This window comes from Harpia harpyja, chromosome 20 (genome assembly GCF_026419915.1).
Source record: "Harpia harpyja isolate bHarHar1 chromosome 20, bHarHar1 primary haplotype, whole genome shotgun sequence".
In the NCBI taxonomy this organism is placed as follows: domain Eukaryota; kingdom Metazoa; phylum Chordata; class Aves; order Accipitriformes; family Accipitridae; genus Harpia; species Harpia harpyja.
The window spans coordinates 12,318,851-12,335,355 of NC_068959.1; the positions used below are offsets into that span (position 1 = coordinate 12,318,851).

The following is a 16,505-nucleotide window of genomic DNA, read 5'->3' on the forward strand; positions in this document are numbered from 1 at the left end:
TTCAGTTTTATTAACTTCCATCTGCAAGCAGGATTTCTTTAAAATTGCACAAAGCGTATCTACAATATTTTATGTACTATTTACTAATAATGCCCAGGTAACTTCAGAAGAGCAAACTGCCTTTTGAAAACCACACATGTCCGGCTATTTTATACATACCAACCTCTTAGCCACAAGGAACTCCTACCTTTCAAGTACACCTTTTGTTAAGAAAACCATATTCATCCCAGAGTTAGAGACAAGCAATAATACCTAAGGACACTAGTACATTGCTTAGATAATTATAAAGCTATCATCCATCTTCCTAACCTAAAATGAAAAATAGGCAAGCCTTTGTTGCAACCTGTATATATATATCTGTATGTCTCATACATCCAGGCAAAAATAAAACTCTGCTGTTAAACGGGAGCACTTGAACAAAGTAGCCTTAAAACTACATCCTCTCAAGGCCATTTTAACCCCCTGTGGATGTACTCAGGGAAAAAAAATAGACCTATTGTAGTCTATGGTCAAGGATTGTTGATGCAATCCAACTTCAAGCATTTAACCGAAGGTGCCCGAATTAGAAGCATAAACAAGGCAGCCTTCTCCAAGCAATGCTGAGTGTAGATGTCAGCTTCTGCTGTGAACCTCCTTCGGCAGGGAACCTCCTTCTGCAGGGGCCTGCTACTTTCCGTGAGATGGAATGACCTTGGAGTAGGCACGGGAAATGGCCCTCTTCATTTAAATTGCTCAAATGAAGATAGATTAAAGTAGCCAGAGCCTTTCCACCTTTAGCAAATTCATTTGATCTCTTTCAAAAGTCCCTGAGCACGTAAGTCTTTAGCTCTATTAATGGACTGAGCGATGCTTGTTCTATACCGAAGGGCAGCATTTGCAACGGACACAACAGCACATCCCTTAAGTAACTTCTCTTCCTTTCAAATGAAGGGATCACTATGGAATGTAATTTGATTGAAAATGCATTTAATTCTCAACAACTCAGAGCAAGCTAAAAACTGGCAGTGCAATGATTATGTTGGCAACCATATCGGCTGTTACATATCCAGTAATAGCTGAAGTAGGTCTTGACCATGGGCTATGCTTGTCTTTTCTAAAAAGGTACTCACCCTAATGCTCAAAGGAACATTCTCCAGTGTCATCATCTACTCATAACCAAAAGTAGTATCGTTCATCAGGACACATGTACTTTTCCTACTTTTTCACATAACTTAAGACATGAGTGCTGTAATAGCAGATTAAAATAAGTATGTTGATTCTGGACTTGAGAGTTAAGTTTCTGTAGGAAAAGTCTTTGGTTCTGAGTTAAGGCAGAATTGCCCAGTATTAGACAGACCCTCTTCTCACCCCTTCTCCCCTTCAAGGGAAAATAAGCCTAGCTTCAAATTTAAGGGTGAGAACTTTGACTGGTAATGAGTGAGAATGCATTAGCAAAAAGAGATTCTTATTTCAGCCATTTGAAAACAAAATGGTTTTTCAGTCCAGGTATAACTATTTCGTTTAGGTGGAGGGACTTCTGAAAGCATTGAGGAAAAAAAAAAAAAACCCAACCCCAAAACACTGATTGGTGGCTATAGCAGTTAAAAGAAAAATTCACAAAAATGGCTGGATGCAAGTACATTCCAGATTCACCCAGCTCGCTGTACTAATTACTGTGCTTTAATGAGCAAACCATGCCCATGAAGTGCTACTTCTGCAGCTCTGATCGAGGGTGCCTCAAACCCCAGACCCTGCAGAACTGGGGCTGCATTTCAGACTCCATCACAGTAGCAATCAAATTGTAAACATGAAAGAAAGCCATTCAGATCCCCCAGTGAATAGAATAAATACACAAAGAAAGTATTTAGGTTTCCCTGCTTTTAAAAGCCTGTATCAAAACTCGGAATGGAAAGCATACGGCTGGGACTTGAGCAGACCGAGCAGCTCTGTTCAGCTCAGGCCAGGCCCCAGGCAGCGATTTCTTCCAACAGTAGTTTCTCTCCCGTTTACTTTTCAAGCTGTAGCTTTGGTTCATAAAACCACGGCCAGTGTTCAGGACCCTTCCTATTACAGCATTATTTAGGCACTACTAGCAACAGAGGCTATTAAAAATAATAATCAGAAAGGCAATAAGAAACAAGAGACTCCTTCGCTGGGGGAAGAGTAATCTTTGCTGGGGTATGTCCAAGATGAATACCAACTACTTAGAGAGGGCTGGGAAAATCAAGTAGGAAGAATAATCCTCTTTGCATGTTCTCTTCATACTAAACCTGGAAGTTTGACCTCTAGTATTCTGAACCAACCCCTATTTTAATGATAGAGCTATAATTTCCCCTCCCTGAAGCACAGCGTTTTCCCCTTGGCTATCACAGAAGAGCTTGTGTCTTCCAATTTGTTAGATACCTGCACCTGCAACAGCAAGAGCTGATCCAAACCGTCCCAAGCTCTCAATCCAAACTGCCACTCCAAGAAAGCCTTTGAAATATGTCTATTTTCAGCAATCACACTGCTTGGAAAAGCTAGTCCTAGGAACATTTAAAGACTGGTCAATAAAGTACCTGTTACTCAGTTAATCAGCCTCAACTGTTATTTCCACTGAAAGAGCAGGCTGTAATATTAGCCACGGGGGAGGGGGGAAGCTGTGTAATCCTAAGGTTTTGACCTGTGTAAAAGCTAAGGATGAGCATGAGAAAAATGCACCAGAAAATGTTCACATCTCAGCAGCATTCACCCCAGCTCCCCAAGCTGAACAGAGCTCATTCATAGGGACTCATTATTTAGCACCAAAATTGACGGTAATACATAATAATCTGCACTGAAATATCTTGATACTTGTTTTGTGAGAAAAAGGGTTCCTTATTAACCTTCAACATAAACAAGTGAAAGTGGAAAAGATTCAAAATAAGAACAAGAGAAGAAATGGTGCAGCTACCTAAATCTGAATTGCGTGGCAAGAGTTCCTTCAGCTGGAAAAAATCCTCATATTAATTTATAATAATGAAATGAGACATGTGAAAGAAGGAAGAGTGACTGCACTGAACAGCCAGAAATGCACTTTATCAATGGAAGATGAATTCAGCTTGGAAATTTGGCAGGCAGAGCAATCAGAGAGCGACAGCATACTTGAGTAGGCAAACCTGGAAAGAGTTTTGAGACAAGATTAGATCAGCTGGTAGAATTTCTAAGACAGAATATTCTGTTTGACACAGCACTGAACTAGGAAATACAGAAGGCTTTGCTGGCACTGCCATCTTGGACTTTGCATGACCTTGTTTTAAGCTGAATTGTCACTACTTAATAAAACAGGGGGTTTTTTAACAGGCTTGATTATCAGATAGCAGTGCTCTCAGCATCTCTCTGGATGTAGCCTGCCAAGAGATGTTAACAAAGTAGGACACTGGCAGGAACGGAAATGCTTCCTCCCCCACCCCCAAGTATCTATAATATTTTCTTAACTAACGTGGAGCTCAATGCAAATTATTAACTCTTGGTAATAAGTTTCCCACCACAATAAGATAAAATGCTAATGTTGTTTCTTCCATAGTCCTGCAGCATACCATTCTCCCTGAATATAATCATCAGAAAGAACACAATTGGAGTAAAAAAATTGCACTTGCATTCCTAAGATAAAACACCTGTCGTCTTTGGGATGGATAAAGCCAGAAAAAAAGGGAATTCCATAAGTGAACAGTTATATAGAATGCAAAAGAAAGACTTGTTTATTTTCCAATGCAGTATTTTGAGGAAGCTGTGGTAAGCACTGCTTTAAATATGTTTACTTACAAATTCTTGAGAAAAAGTTGCTCCCTGGGAACTGATCATGACTGATCATGTCCTGGGATGGAAGAAGGCTGGGAACGGGGAGTGTTAAAGAGCCCACCCATTCTGCATGTGTAATCACTACTCCAAGGTGAAGCAGTTAGCTAGACCCCATCAACGGGATGGGTACATTTGGGGTTCACCAACTAATACACCCCCAAATTTCTACTCCCAGTTGGTTTAGTAAGCAGTCTCTACATAACTGACTTGTGTCAGAAACCATTAGAAATCTCCACTGGCAGCACTAAGTGACACCCGCTATGTTAAAGATAAACAAAGAACCCAAATTCCTCTTTTTTCAAATGGGGTTGCCATGTTTTCCATGCTACTGGGCACTGACTCCAAAAACCAGTGGAGTATTTCACTTTTCAAGCTGCCTAAAAAGCTAGAGTGGTAATTTAATCACAAGCCATGACTCCTCCTCCTCCCCAACTTAAACCTAATTACTAGAAGAATAGTATTTAGGAGAATTAGGTGCATAACAGACCAGCCATTCTGCTAGAACGGGTGTGAAACTTCCCAGGCAGACAAAGCACACACATCTCAAGACTCACCTCTACTAACACCTTACTGGACTTTGGTGGGTGAAGGACTATGAAGCCAATCAATGCAGAGGTGAGATGGTACCTTATAAAACATGGGCACCTCAGAGCATTAATTACTGCTAAATAGGCAAGGTAAAACCAGCAGCAAGACAGTAGGGTTAGGAGTCAAGAATTCCCTTCTGGTCAAGCTTACTTGACCAAAAATCTGGGTAAAGACAGTTCAGAAAATGCAGAAGTTGCTTCCAGCAAACCTGTAAGGGCCAGTTATCAAACCGTAAACTCTTTGGGGCCAGTATTGTTCCTTTGGTTCAATTTATTCAGTATTCATGAGCTAGCCCAACAGAGACCCAGACTACAACTTGTACTCAGGAATAGCACAATTCCAGCTGTAAGTGCATCTCCCACAAAGAAACATGATTTTAAGAACAGACCAGCACGACAGAATCCATGAGAGATACACAAGGTCACAAAATGCTGGAATTTTCCTGTAACTCTAAAAAGAATATTTTGGTAGTGTTTTTCTCTGTATGAAACAAAAGGTAGAAAAGCTTTTGGAAACCTGTATCTGGACACACAGCATTGTTCACATCATGATCTCTCCAAGGCAGCGGTAGCCTAGGCAGCTCTGTCACAGTTGAGAAGAACCTGGTATGTTTTCCAAGGGTTCATGCCATTTAGAAGAAAAAAGATACCCCAAATACAGTTAAACTCGTTTTAGACATTTACAGGAAAATAATCTTTCTGTATGCTGGATTGTTTTTTCTCATTTTGAGAGAAAGCACACTGGTTTATAAAGTCTCTACCATGAGCCAGAGTTCAAGAACTAGATTGTTTACACCTAAAGGACTCATTCCGGTATTGCCTTGCAATACCAAACCACAATATCCACGCTTGCTTGTTCTGACAATGCTGCTGCTGCTCCTTTTTTCTCCCAGAGGGGAGACTAAAATTGTGTATTCCCTCTTGTTCCATTTTGAAGGAGTTTCAGTTAAAGCCAAAAACCGAGCTTGTAGTATTTTTGGAGCTATTTTTGTGCTGTAATATCAGTGCAGCAGCTGGAGTGTCCTGGATACATACAACGAATGCGCTTGTTTCGGTTGTGTTAAGGCAGCGATGGGACATTGCATTAAGTAACATCGGCATGAGGCTATAAAATATGCGACTGATTTAAAGCATGTGACTTTAATCAAGCAATGTGATTTCAATACGCATGTGGTTTTCTGTTGCAATTCAAGCTGTTTTGGCACCAGAACTAGTTTTAGATTTGGATAAAGATACAACAGAGATCTATAGATGTGAAAAACCAACACACAAATGAGTAAGAGAACTTATCTCAAATTAGCATTTAAACTTGTCTTAGTATAATATCCGATATTGATAAGTATTTTACAGAACATATTTTTATTTGATAATTGCTTGTATTTATAGCAATCCTTGTTCTTTTAATGTACTTCTGTAGGCACATAGCAAAAAAAAAAAATTAACAAAAAAATCAGTCTGTTATGTATTTTACTGAGCCAAGTCATCAACATGCAATTCACAAGTGAGTTCCAACTCTTTAAAAAAAAAAAAAGTTTAAATAGGTATTTGACAGCTTTCCCTTTCTTCGCCCCTCAAAGTGCTAACCCTCAGCTGGGACCTGTAATCTACCACCCATTCAGCAGGTTTGCTCACTACATGCACCGAATGTACGTAATGCACAGGCAAAGGAAGAGATTTGCTCGCCCTCAGCAAGCAGGGCCCGAACAGGCAACCAGACCAAATCTGGGAACAGCGAAGGATGCTGCTACTTAGAGGTGTGAAGGACTGCGAGTGCTAAGCTTCATCTGAACGTATGTTTAACTACTGCTGCCACCAAATATAGCCTCCTTGCGAATACATCCAGCAAGAGTTAGTGAAATTGTTAGTCCAACCTTCAGATAACGTATATGGTTTCCAAACTATTTAACACATATGCTATGCTTTGCTTCCCATTAACACTTCCAAACTGCTTATTGCCTGTGTCTTCTCACCCTCGCTTCAGCCCGTGTGTTAACAAGCTTGCAGCAACCAGAGCCTGCAATTAGTAGAACCGAGACTTTTACCTGCAGTACGGTCCTGCACCAAAAAAAGCATCTAAAACATGCTTCTATGTTCAGAGACATCGAGTGTCCCCCCCCCACCTTCCAGCATGGCCCTGCACGTACAGCAGGTCCCTCCTGTCCCCCATGGGGTACATATATGCAATGCAACGACTCACGCAAGAGAGGTTCAGAAGTGTTCATCGGGTGAGAGCCCAACTGAAAGCTAAGCATCCTGCATTAAAGAAATTATTTTGACGTACACAGCTTTTACTTGCACCAAAGCTAAAACAAATGCATCTGAAAACACTCTGAAGGCATTAAGAAGTCCAGCATATATGACATATGCAACATTTCCCTATACCTTTGCCAAGAAATAGTTTATGCAGTACATATGAAGCGTGTGAATTAGCAATTTTTACTTAAACCATTTACCTTTTCAGCAGCCAGCCATTATGCTGTGATTGCTGATGCTCTACAGTAGGCTCAGGCGCTCAAGCAGCAGCAGGTTGCCAAAAAAAATTGGCAGGAGAAAATGGCATTTGCCAGCTGCAGGTACTATCCGCTATTCCGAAGGTACTCTTTTACAAAAAGACTGTATTTACCCATACAGACAAGAAATCACAGGAGATGATAGTTCTGTGATGGAAAACTAAAGTGACAAAGTATATGCCATGAGAGATCCTTCTCATGAATCCGGAGTGCCCTTGATCACAGCGTGAGAGCAGAAATTGAGCTCCATGACTGAATTTTAAAAATACAAAGGTAACAAGCTTCCAACCTCAAACTACTGTACTCTGTTCCCAATGCCGTCTCAGGCCCTAAGAGTGTTCTCAAACTGGGAAAAGGTAAAAAATGCCTTCCTACACAATATGTTGTCTGAACTAAGAATTATTTATAGTTGCTACATTTATTATTATTATAAACTGTAAGTTGTTATGAACTATAAAATGTTTATAATTTCATTTTATGAAAAATATTTTATTTATTCATAGAAAAGTGTCAATAATGGTAGATTGACTATATATATGTTTTACAGGTAATCTTTCCTTATTAAACATGTGCAAAGATAACATGCAATCTACAGCATTGCATGATACATTTTCACATTTTAGTCTCTAATCTTTTTCCCCTGGGCAGCACCTGTTCTCACTGAAAACTACTGAAGCACTCTTCACTACCATTTGTAAAGTGCCTTTTCTTTCATGTTTGAGAACACGGGAAAACCACACGATAGATCAGAACTCCCCAAACCCCCTCCCTTCTACCTAATCTTCAGCACAAGAATGTCTTTTTATATATATACATATATATATATAAAAAAATCCTTCAGCACATCTGAGTTTCTACAGAAGCGAAGAATCATTTCTTCAGAACTGTGCCCATCTCCTCCCACAAATGGCTTTCAAGCAGGGCTTTGAATTTTTCCTTTAAATCATGTTCACTAAGGAGGGGGGGAGATGGGAAGAGAAAAGGACATTGAGAAAAGGATGAAGGGAGGAGCTGTTAAAGTGATCTAATACGCAAGCACAGCAGCAAGGATCCCTATCCTCACCAGTATTTCCACTTTATGAAGTACAATTTTCAAATGCTTCACATTAGGCCCTAATAGATCAACTGGATATAGGACAGCTCCTGCAAATTGATAGCATGTATTAATTGGTCATGCACCTATTACCTGCAGAACCTGCAGTGCCCCTCTACCTCTCAGTACTGTAAAGTCTCAGGATGACAGGCTACTCATGTCATTTTAAATATTTAAGGTAGCCTAAGAAATTCCAGCCCCATTCAGCATTTAAGACATAGCTTTTAATTTACTTCAAAGGTGGGAAACATAACATAAACCCTTTATGCAGTTTGTGCCACCCCATCTTTTGTCCACATCTCATTGCACAAACCTAATCTGAGTGTGCCAGGAGACAAAGCTACTACCTGGCTAATAGCTGCGAGATCAGCCCAGGGTCAGCAGAAGGCAGCAAATGCAAAATTCAGGTTCCAGCTGAACCTTAAATAAACCACATTACACGTCCTGCATATTTTACTGCACACAGTTCAACACAGTAAAATATCAAGTTACATACTATGCTATAGGTGTTTTCCATGAACTGTACAAACAGTGCAACAAGCAGTGATGCTGCTCTTGGATGCGCCACTCTTCAACTGATATTGGTAACTCAGTAGGAAACACTGAATTAGATTTTGCACTTTTCACACTGGAAACACAATCAGAATATGAGCAAAAAGGTTTGGTGGTTTTTTTTTTTTTTCCAAAACAAAACCAACCAAAACCAAACAAAAAAACCAACCAAACAAAAACCCACCAAACAAACAAACAAAAAACAAACCACACCAAAACCTGCACTTTTTTGCTTCCCAAGCAGTGGAACACTTCTTTCTTCAAATCCTAGATTTCAGCCAGACAACATATAGGCAGCAGATTAAGCTGTAACTGAAAACCTCAAGAGTGCAAGTAAAGTGTTTCATTCAACAGCCAGAAACCAGGTTACTGACTTCAGCTTTTTTATTCTTCCTTGTACTCCACCTGCTTCACAGAACAGGTCACTTCATAGGCTTTCCCTTCTGATTTCGGGTAATTGAGCCTCCCACGCCGAGCGATGCCAGGCACCAGCCCCCCACCAGTGGGGCCAGCAGCCGTGGCACAGGCGCTTCCCCAGCGAGTGGATCCGATGTGCCCTGTGTGCTCGCTCCCGACATGCGGATTCGCCAGCCCTGCCAAGTCACAACACAAACGCCAAAGGCTTAGCATCGCTGTGAGCAAACAGAGCCCATAGGTTTTCAGTAAACAAAGCAAGCAGATGCCTCTCAAAGCCCACCGTACACATGCATCACTTGCATCGCCCTGGCATCCACCCAAGGTCAGCACCTTTCTGCATGCTGAAATTCAGCATCCCAAACTGGCAAGACATCCCTGAGCACCACTTCATCCGCCTGCTTACTCTATTTTTACTACAATCATGATGACTACAGCTCTCTAAATGGAGCAGCTTTTAAAACTAGAATTAGGAAGATTTAGAAAGGCTCAATTTCAAATTGTGACTTTTGCAAAAGAAAGAAGAGTCCTACAGAGCTTCCAGGTGGAAGAAAAATAAAACCCACAAACTTCAACGGAGGCACCTGCATGTAGGAAAGATGAAGGTGAACAAATGCCTTTAAGTTGCCACTTAGGCACTATGCGCCCAAGAGATGCCACACGCACACTTCCCTGCTTCGTCCTGGCTGCTGGGTGGCAGAACTGCCCCATAGAAATACTCTTCCCTTCCAGAGACAGCAATGCACCAGCTCTGGGAAGGGAAAGCTCACAGCTGTACACCCAGCTGCGCCTCTTCTCAGGGAACACCCCATGGGAAGGAAAACCAAGCCTTTCCTGCATTTTCCTTCAGAGCATGCATTACTTCCGAAAGCCATGCTGCACAGCTGCAGACGCACTGGGATCTGGCTTCTTTGCAGGGGAAGATGGACATATTGCACCAGCCACGCTCAAAAAGTCATTTTGAATCTGGCAAGAAAGAATTTGGAGGATCATGAAGCACCTACTGGCCAGCACAAGTTACCTTCCTGTAGCAGGCATAAGCAATTTGGGCAGAAAAAAAAAAAAAAAATTAAGGACTAAGAGGAAAAAAAAAAAACCCAAACCCTGAAGTATTTGCATCAAAGGAGTCTGAATTTTAAGGCAGTGAAGCAGAGGTAGCAAATTGGAAACAACTGCCTAAAAACATAACTGACTTATGCACAGCGTTTCTCTACAAGACAGGGTGAAAGCGCTTTTTACATCAAACCGTATGATTATCAGAGTCCTTTTTTGCTTATAAAACAGCAAAGGAGCAGTCGTATTCATTTCTCAAACACGGTCATCTGGTCTGAAGTTTTTCAGATATTTATTTTCTTTCTTTTTTCCAGGAGCTGGGTAACCAGATCAGCTGTGGCCAACTTCATCCTTCTTTTTACCTGCAAGAAGACTTGCAGGAATTGGCAAGACTTAACTATAAGGCAAATCTTTATTTCTGGCTTCAACTATAATTTGTGACTCATGAATTATATTATTCAACATTCACATGAAAAATAATAGCTATCATATTACCTGCTGCAACAAGAGTGGATCGCTGCTTTTTAGAGTTTATTCAAACAGGCAACTAATAATATTTTCCATTTATCAAAAATCTCTAAAGCACAATGGGTGTTCAATTTATCATATTTAATATTCAGTGAAGGAGGACGTTGCTGCTTTCAACACTGAAATCCCAAACAGAGAAATTAAAACAAATCACTTCATCTAGAAACCAAACAAACAATTACATGGAGGAGCAATGCCAAAAAGGAAACTGAACAGCTGTGTTCGTCAGCCCTTATTAACAGTAAAAATAACACCTTATTTCATTTTCTAGGAGTTACTTATTATCACCTGAGAAACAAAACAAAGTCTATTAGTTTACAAATGAAAAGTCTCATACCATCAAAGTGATATTCCAGTAGAAAAATACTTGGGACTAACTTATCAGGTGTTCTCAGCACAAGATCCACAGACCCTAATAATCTCAAGGAGGCTGTGAGTGCCCAGCCCTTAGGAAACCAAGTCATTAAAGGCTACTTTTATTCAAAGCCCTGATAAAAACCACACGTACTCTTGTGGAGATCATGAGAGATTTAGAGCAAGCTGTAAGAGCCATACTAAGCTTTTCTTATTATTCCATAAAAAAAAAAAGCCACAGTTAAGACCTAACAGCTAATGCCAGCTCTGATTTAATATTACTTTTGCAAAAACATGTCCAGCGCCGTATTTCAGGGTTGCATTACAAAACAGCAAGAGCTACCTGAAGTCTAGATCTACCTCCTTTAGATGTCAATGAAACCCCAGAAAGGTGCTGCGTGCAGGCATGCACCATCACAGCTTGCAACCAACAGCTAAAATAACCAAAATGCAATCTGGAAGTGGGAGATTCTTTGTATGCTCCAATACAGGGGGTAGGCACCAAATGCTATTAACTGCTCAGTCATAAGACGCTTGTTTAACCCCCCTGCCCCGTGCAAGCCGTGCATAGCCCTACTGTATTAGTCCAATTGTGAGCAACAAATCTGACTACTTAATATGCAAATTCCCTTGGTCAGTCTTCCATAGAAGCACCATGAAAGCAGTTATTGTAACTTCAAATTAGACATGTGATATGCAGCACTGCACAGTACTCTAAGGAAAATATTTAAGAAACTGTTGTCCGGTTACCAAAAGCAGAGGTTGAGCACAATATTTGGCTTTGCAGAAGTTAACAAAGTGCTAGCACTGCATCAAATACTGCAGGAGGAATTTATATTTTTAGTAATCCCTATTCTAGCGTGTCAGTCAAATGTGCAGCCGTATTTCCACTTGTCCCTATTATCACTGCTGGGTGATAGGGGCAGCAGTAAAGAAGACAAATTTCAAACAGAATCAGCATCTTTTATAACAAAGAAGGGCGATAAGAACTCCAGCAGGCAGGCAAACATCGTGTCAAGGAGAGCGCAGCAGCCATCAGACAGCGGCAGCCAAAAGGCTTAATCTGTAATGACTTGTCATGCCCATACTTCTAGACACTGGATTTCCTGCCCTTTCGTTATTCCACACAAATAACTGTCTCGCTGAACTTTACCAAGTAAGACAAAGTAATATGCAACTTCTAACAGGGTTAAGAGTTTGCCAGAAGAAAATGAACGGGTTCACGTTTCTCCTTTTCCATCCCACTGATCCCCTCCAAAGAAAGAAAAGAAATTTAAGAAGAGCCCTCCAGAAAGGACTTGCCTGTGGGGATGGTAAGTTGGCAATGCAAGTTCTCCTCTTTTTGCTAAACTGCACATACCTGATGAACTATTAAACCTTACACACAGACACAAGCGCAGAGTTTTCCAGCAGTTAACTCCAAACCCAATGCTTTTCCGACCACACGACTGAAGAAGTCACATAACCTGTAAGTGGCTAGAGAACAGCTATTTCTCCCCCAGTCTCACCATCCTGCAGAAACTCAGTCACCTTTGACAAGGCACAGCAAGAACAGATGTGGTGCTCAGCTCCTGAAAGCCTGGAATGCCGGATGGGAGACAGTTGAGCTAAAGGGATGAGGGGGGGAAACCCTGTGTCTATAAACCACCTAGTGATCATGTTTTATTCTTCTTTGTATCTCCTTTAACAAGTCACCAATAAATCCATCTCACCATCCATGGCACCCACCCACCACAATACCGCTTTGCAGGACTACAACGCACCGATTGTCGAGGCAGGAACTTTTCCCCAAATACAACAAACAATATTCTGTTAAAATGAAAACTTGCTAAAAAGAGCAGTGATAATGAAACAGCTGGTACCAATCTGCAAAGACCATTTCATTTCCAGCAGGATGGGCAGAGTAGCATCTGTTTAATTCTTGTTAAGGAACAGACTCCTCCTGCTTCGGTCAATGCGAACAGAAACATGCAATAAGCTGGTACACATACATAGGAGAGCTGGTATTTTTTATTAACTCAATCTTACACACAGAGACACACCTGAGTATATGAAATGACTCTCCAGATACATGCAAGTATCTTGACCTTGAAAAATACCAATAGTAAAAGACAAAGGAAGCGCACGCGGTCAGGGCACGCTGTCAGCTTTGCCGAGCAGCAGAGAAGTAATGGGAAGTGCCAGTGATTGACAAAAGGACTGAGGAGAATATGGGCATGTGGCAAATCCTCATCTCGAGTCCAGTGATTCAATTGAGCAAGATTTTGCCAGCTCCCCACAGCACTGTAATGGATTGAGACCAGTATGAATTAGACTTGAGATCCAGCTCCCACTTTTACACAGCATCAAGCACTGCTATTACTGCCTAATCAATCTCATGGCCACTCATAACTCTCCAAGAAACTGTTCCATTCTGGGGAAAAGACAAAGCCTCCCCAAAATAACTCCATCACTGGCAACGCTCTGGTTAGAATTGAGATGTTTCTGTTCCAAAATACCTTCCTGAGACTTATAAATGATCTGGCCCTGCTTATTGACAGCAATCTGAAAGCAAATACACCAGAGTAGGTCACAGCCTAGGAGCTGGAGGAAATGAGCCTTATATGGGAAACAGGAATAAGTTGCCTTTCTGCGCAATTCTAGTCTCCAAATCGTGTTCGCTTGTGCTTCAGCTGGTTCACTTGCTGGTGCCTCAAGACATAAGCTCCCTTGAGAGAGCAAGTCAGATTTCATACTTGGCGTGGGCACATTTGCAGAATTTGTAAAGCTAAGAATTCCTGCAGGCTGGACTTTGACATCTCAGGAGTCAGATTTATAAAAGATATTCTGCAGTTCTTTCAGCTTAACCTACACCCCCTTTTTTTCTTATTGAGAGGCAGGAACAGATACGTAACATTACAAAACAGGCTATTGCACACTGTAGCTGATTGTTTAAGACAGTCCTAAGCAGCCCATAATTCAACTGAAATTTCATCACTTCTCACTTCAGCGAGACAACCTTAAGGACCATTATCCTTAGAGCATGAATCAACACAAGCCAGCTGACATGCATTTTGCATCTCTTACATCTTGAAAAACCCAGCTGCTGTTCTAATGCACCAAGCACAATAGGTTATTTAACCCCAAAGCAGCAGTGTGTCATGCCATGTGAACGCCAAGCAGGAACATGCTCCCAGTAAGTCCATCCGGGACAGCAATCTGTAGATAACTTGGATGGAGACTGCCCACCTCATGTGCTGCTACTGGGTGTGTAATAAGACTATTTTACATTATCAGCCAAACTCTGATAGTTTTTTCCCTCCCACCTCATTCATTCGACATCACAGGCAAGATAAGAGTGAGGAAATTAAACTGAGGCTATTTCTGTGACATGATCTCACCTCATATCACCTAGCTACTGAAGCAGGTTTCTGAAAAAATGTCAACGTAGCTTTTAATGCTATTTTTCAGTCACGATTTTTTGGGTATGTAATGATTCCTGCCATTCTTTTTTTGTGACTTTTAGTATCCTCTGGTCACTTCCGCACTGACACTCTTGCATTTTTTACTGGTTGGTAAGTTTGCTTAGTACAGATGCATTTTAGATAACTCACTTCTTCCCCCTTTTTTTTAATAGAGGGGAAGAGTAAGGAAGACTCACACTAGACAAAGCTATAAAATTCCCTTTAATGACAATGATGTGATTAAATCCTACACAGTTCTTAGCAGCTGGACTTTCTGGTGTTTCTATGAACTATGTATCTGGCATTAATCAGCAGGTGGCTGCTTCAGATGTAATTGTAAGTGCTGCATTTCTTTTTTTTTTTTTTTTACATTATGGAATGACAGCAAGGTCACTGATACAACAGAATATCTATCAGCTGGGGCATCCGAAATAAAACCAGACTGACAAATAATATTCCGTAAAGCACAGGGGAAAATGTAGACCTAGGTCAGCAATTTTCAACCTGAGATCTGTGGACCCTGTATGTGTGAGGACTACTTATAAGCCAAGTGTCCTGTTGGTAGGCTGACTTTAAAAGACTATAAAGCATGTACAGCTCAGCTGGAGAACATCAGGGGTCCACAAACCTAAGAACGTTGAAAAAGCAATCATTCAGACATTTAGGTAGAGAAAAACGTTAAGAGTAGAGGCCGCTTACACTGCAGCAGCGTTTCCACATCAGCTACGCTCGCCGAGTAGGTGTGCGCTTGCACACGAGTGGGAACGCGCAGCTCCAGCATCTGAAGTCGCTGGAAATTGATTATTTAGCACGGGTGATTTAGGCTGGAGGAAAGCATCCATCTTTCTTGGAGAGAATAAAAAGAAAACCCAAACCCGCACCAGTGCCAGGATCTAAGTTATCTGAAGAATCATTTTCCGCACACCACAAGGAGCTGAGCCCAAGGAAAACAAAGTTTGGGAGCCCCAGGCAGGCCCTTTCCCCAGCCCGTCTTTATTTCATCAGCCGCCTGCCCCCGGGCCGCGCCGGCCCGGCGGAGGGGCCGCGCCGCCGAGCCCCCAGCCACGGGGCCGCGTCCGAGGGCGGGGGGCTCCGCCCGCCGGGGCTGCGCCCACCCGGCCACCCCGCCGAGCCCCCGGGCGCTGTAAGCGGGCCGGGGTGCCCAGCACGCCCCCCCGCACGCCCCCCGCCGCCCCAGGAAAGTTGCGGCCCGGGAGGCCGCGCCGGGGCCGGCCGCGGGGGGTGTGTGTGGGGAGGGAGGGAAGCCGGGCGCGGCGCCCCGAGGCCGGCGAGGGCAGCGCGGCTCCCTCGCCCAGCGCCGGCCCCGGGCGCGTCCCCCGCCGCAGGCCCCGGCCCGCAGCGCCCGACCCGGGGTCCGTGTCCGTCCCCCCCCCCCCCCCCCCCCCCCCCCGCGACGCCGGGGGCGGCCCGGCCGCCCACTCGCCCCCATCCCATCCCAACCCCACCCGGGACCCGGCGCTCACCTCCGGTGCCGTCCGAGTTCTCGTTGAGGCTGCCCGAGGAGTCGTGGTGGGAGCCCACACACCCGCCCATGGGGCCCGCCCGGCCCGCAGACCCGCCGCCGAGCCGCCCCCCCACCCCCCTCCCCCTGTAGCCGAGCTCCGCCGCCGGCCGGGCAGGCGCGTTGGCTCCGGAGCCGCCTCCTCGCTCTGCAACGCCGCCCCCGAGGCGCGGCCTCCTCCCGCCGCCCGGCTCCGCCTCCGGCCCGCCGGGGCCCGCCCCGGCCCCGGGCCGTCGCGGCCCCGGTCGGCCCGCCGCCGTGCCTCGCCTGGCCTTGCGCCACGGCGGCCCTTAGGCCGGCGTGGGCCTGGCCGCGGCCCGGCAACGCCGAGCCTGAGGCTGCCCCGAGCCCCCCCCCGCCCCGGGGCGGCGGCCCCGCGGCGCAGGGCGAAGCCCCGGTGGAAGTTGGCGCGCGGCCCCGGGGCGCCGCGATCGGCCCCGCCGCGGGGGTCGGGCCGGGCCGCGGGCCGGGGCGCAGCGCGGCCGGGGGAGGAGGTCGAAAGCCGCGGGCTTTCTCCGGGCCGTGCGGGGCCGACCGCCCCCGGCTGCGGGCAGCGCTGCGGCGCGGCCCCGGGCGGCTTCCAGGCTCGGAGGGCGCAGGGGTCGGGCGAGCAGGGCCCGCCTGGCCGGGCCGGCTGGGTCGCCGGGGCCT

At 44.4% G+C, this 16,505-nt stretch overlaps 1 protein-coding gene across 1 annotated transcript in view; it reads right to left on the reverse strand.

The window, feature by feature from the left end:
- Positions 1-15,926, reverse strand: part of UBTD2 (ubiquitin domain containing 2) — a 61,630-nt gene extending 45,704 nt beyond the window's left edge. Inside the window, exon 1 of the mRNA XM_052771906.1 lies at positions 15,817-15,926. Within this exon, the coding sequence (XP_052627866.1) occupies positions 15,817-15,886 (70 nt within the window). The 5' untranslated portion in view covers positions 15,887-15,926. The remainder of the gene's footprint in view (positions 1-15,816) is intronic.
- Positions 15,927-16,505: the final 579 nt, after the last annotated feature.